The 3,927-nt window shown below is 30.4% G+C and overlaps 1 protein-coding gene and 1 non-coding gene across 2 annotated transcripts in view; both read right to left on the bottom strand.

Annotated features, from left to right (window-relative positions):
* Window positions 1-1,598: 1,598 nt before the first annotated feature.
* Window positions 1,599-1,671, bottom strand: TRNAR-CCG (transfer RNA arginine (anticodon CCG)). Its single transcript has one exon. It is a non-coding gene; the product is annotated as a tRNA-Arg (tRNA).
* Window positions 1,672-2,290: 619 nt separating this feature from the next.
* LOC102588336 (myb-related protein Myb4-like) overlaps window positions 2,291-3,927 on the bottom strand; it is a 3,460-nt gene continuing 1,823 nt past the window's right edge. Inside the window, exon 3 of the mRNA XM_006345826.2 lies at window positions 2,291-2,950. Coding sequence (XP_006345888.1) covers window positions 2,551-2,950 — 400 coding nt within the window. The 3' untranslated portion in view covers window positions 2,291-2,550. The remainder of the gene's footprint in view (window positions 2,951-3,927) is intronic.

Raw genomic sequence — 3,927 nt, 5'->3', positions numbered from 1 at the left:
AACAGTTTTGTCCCCCCCCCCCCTCCCCCCCTCTTGTTACAATAATTAGTCATTTTATTGAGACATTGATTCAAAGTCATGTCATACGACTTATTAAAAGAGAAGTTTTTTTATATCATTATTCAGGGCTTGAACCAGACAACTCCATTCAAGTGGTAGTCATATTTCATATAAAACTCACTATGGGTATTCCATATCTAATTTAAAATCAAACATTAGGAAACTTTGTGGCAATGTATTATCTTAATTAATCTAAAAAAATTGAACATTTCTCCTTTTAGTGAAACAACGAAATTTACCTTTTCAGATTTATTTTGTCTCCAAGTTTTAATTCTTTCTTTATTTTCATTAAAATTGTGGAGTTCTGAAATTTTGAGTATATGAATTCTAAAACTTAGACCAAATCTATTAAATTCTATCGAAATTGTAATTTTTGCTACAACACAATACTCTTCAGGTGTGACAACTATATATGGCCCATACAACAAATAAAATTAATTCAAATGAAAGATCATATTGATTAGAATTTGAATATATACTACAATCTCTACCTTCTAATCCTCAAAATTTTAAGTCCAAATAATGGAATTTGTCTACTTTTTCATCTCCTATTTGATGACAGAGTCAGCATATTCATTAAAAAAAAAGTCAAATATAACAAAGAAAATACACACATATATATGATTTTAAAATATCTATTTATACATAAGTGTAATGTCAATTGATATATTTTGATCAAGGGTAACTTCATCACTTTGTATCATCTAAAATACCTAAGGAAAGAACTATAACTATTTTTATCATTACATCTTTGTCTCAAACTAGTAGAAGTCTTGATTTAAAAATTGACTCATTAAGCTTCTCTTAGCCACCAAGTATATATCCAGTACTCATAAGGATGTATATAATTGAGCTCGTGCAAGAATTTCTAGAAACAAAACTCGAGTTATAACTTATAAGGATGGTTATTGAGCTTGTGTAAGAATCTCTAAAAACAAGGCTCGAGTTACTCGTAAGAGAGTAATTGAGCTAGTGCAAGAATCTCTAGAAACAAGACTCGAGTTACTCGTAATATAAGGATGGTAAATTGAGCTCGTGCAAGAATCTCTAGAAACAAGACTCGAGTTATAACTCATAAGGATGGTTATTGAGCTCATGCAAGACTTTCCAAAAACAAGAATCGAGTTACTCATAAGGATGGTAAATTGAGCTCGTCCAAGAATTCCTAAAAACAAGGCTCAAGTTACTCGTAAGGGCAGTAATAATTGAGCTCTTGTGATAATTCAAAAAAAAACAAGGCTTGAGTTACTCGTAATGAGAGCAAATTGATATCGGCAAGAATCTCTAAAAAGAAAGCTAGAGTTACTCGTAAGGAGAGTAATTGAGCTCGTGCAAGAATCTCTAAAAATAAGACTCAAGTTTACTCGTAAGAATGGAAAACTGAGCTCGTGCAAGAATCTCTTGAAACAAGACTCAAGTTACTCGTAAGGATGATAATTTGAACTTGTCCAAGAATTCCTAAAAACAAGGCTCAAGTTACTTGTAAAGAGAGTAAAATCTCTAGAAACAAGACTCTGAGTGGTGGAAAACAATAAAATCGTTCACGGTGGGACTCGAACCCACAATCTCCCGCTCCGGAGGCGAGCGCCTTATCCATTAGGCCACGCGAACTTCTTGCTCTTAAAAACACAAGTTATTTTACTTGTATTATAGTAGTAAACTCTGGATTCTCTCTTTATTGAAGTCGAGATTGTACGAGGAGAGAAAGACTTAAGTCGATTCGTGAAAATAATAGTTATACTGCTTCCATATCTTATCTCAAGTTAATTACTCCATAGCTAGTGTGGGTATATGACATGACTTCATCAATAGCGGTAGAAATAGTATTCACCATTGCTTACAATGTTTTCATTCACTCCTTGCATTATTACTTCAAAAACATTTCTTTTGAGTCGATCGAGGATTTATAAGAAGCAACCTTTCTACCAGACAAAAAGACAGACATAAGGTCACGTGCATTTTATCCTTCGATCGTCAAACCTCACTTGTGAAATTACGGTACTATGCATGTTGTCATTGTTTTTACAACATTTTCCTAATACCCTATTATATGCCTTGTAGCACTGTCATATTTTACATGTTTTTAATTCTACTCAGCCAAGCACACAAAAACAATTTATCTTTTTTCAATGGAAATCATTTTCTTCCCTGGCTAACATGCACACTAAAGTGTTTTTTCTTCAATTTTATTAAAATTCACAACCTAATTGATTACATACTACTAAAAATATAAATACCAACAATCTCAAATTACTAGATGATAAATATAAACACACATCTCGTGGAAATACAACTCTCATAATTTAGTAGTAATTAATTTAGAGGTGGGATCTAGAACGATTTCGATGAGTTCAACTGAACCTAGGCCCATTAAGACTTTCGCCTCAAGCTATATGTATACATGTATCACACGAAAATTTCAAACGTAAACATAATAAAATCACACTTATTTTGTGAATATACTGACTCTTGATCTTGAAATATTCGCCTCTAACTGATCTCATCAGACACATTATTTCCAGAACTCATGAAGACATTATACCAAAAAACCATATCATTGTTGAAACTAGTCATGTCCCCATGTTCATTATTTGTTGAATATTGCATGTTCTCTTCCTTGTTTGATTGAGTGTCATGATGAGAACTTGAATTACTCTCTTGAATATCTTCTTGATCATGATAATAAGTTGGATGATAGGCAACAATATTTTGAGAATCTTGAAGATAGTTTGAAGGAATATGTTGATCCAATATTTGTGATACATTTGTTATAGTGGATGGTAGATCATTGTGTTGTTTTAATTCTAATCTTTTCTTCAAGTGAGTGTGCCAAAAATTCTTGATTTCGTTATCTGTTCTTCCTGGCAATCTTGATGCAATTGCAGACCATCTAAAAATATGAAACAAATAGGAAAAAGTCACATTTAATTGCACATCAACACGAATATAAGAAATAAATAGAAACCATGTTTGGTTTTTGATATTAAATTCTGCATATAACTTGTACGGATTTTAATATCGAAAGTAAAACATGGTATAACTAATACGGGTGATATAAGTTATATGGGAGTTTATGAATAATTTTATACGATATAGAAAGTGAATTAAATAATATGTGCATTAGATATATATGGATAAGAATATCTAAAGATGAAAATGATTTTACGAATATAGATAGTTTAGGTTGATTTCTCTGATGATTACTCAAATACTAACTATAGTTGTTATTTCATAAAGTTAAAAAAAAATTGATTCTAATTTTCTTCAATATAGAAAGTGATTTTCTCAAATAATAACTATTAATTGAGTAGAGACATCAATTCTATGTATAGTTCCTAAGAAACAATTCCCCTATTATTTATTTACCATATAACTATTGAGAATTTTATGCAAAATATTTGATCACATAAACTGTAGGGAATTCTCATAAGTTTGAGGTGTGTCAATGACATTTTTCTTAAGAATATCATCCGATATAGATATATTCCTAAAATTTCAACAAATTCTTTTAATATAAAAACTAGGAACACGTAAACTACCAAAAAATCATCAAGAAAGAAACTCAATCACAATATATAGACCATAAGAAGAAGGAATTTCTCGATCTATATAAAACATATGAATATTTCCTTTTGAGATATTAAAATTATTTTTCTATTAATAACGAACTCTTATATTATTTATTCTCCACATAACAATTCTGATATTATTAATTTGTTTCCCTACAAACAAAAAACCATATATTACGATCCCATACCTAATACATCAAATCAAACGACCCATGTATATAGTGACATGCATGAATAAGAAATTACAAATTATAAGAAGAAGAACACGAGGCACAAAGTTGTGATATATATATATATA

The sequence above is a fragment of the Solanum tuberosum genome, unplaced genomic scaffold (genome assembly GCF_000226075.1).
Source record: "Solanum tuberosum cultivar DM 1-3 516 R44 unplaced genomic scaffold, SolTub_3.0 scf00072, whole genome shotgun sequence".
NCBI classification, from domain to species: Eukaryota; Viridiplantae; Streptophyta; class Magnoliopsida; order Solanales; family Solanaceae; genus Solanum; species Solanum tuberosum.
Note: the sequence above shows the minus strand (reverse complement) of the source record. Positions and strands in the feature narration are given on the sequence as shown.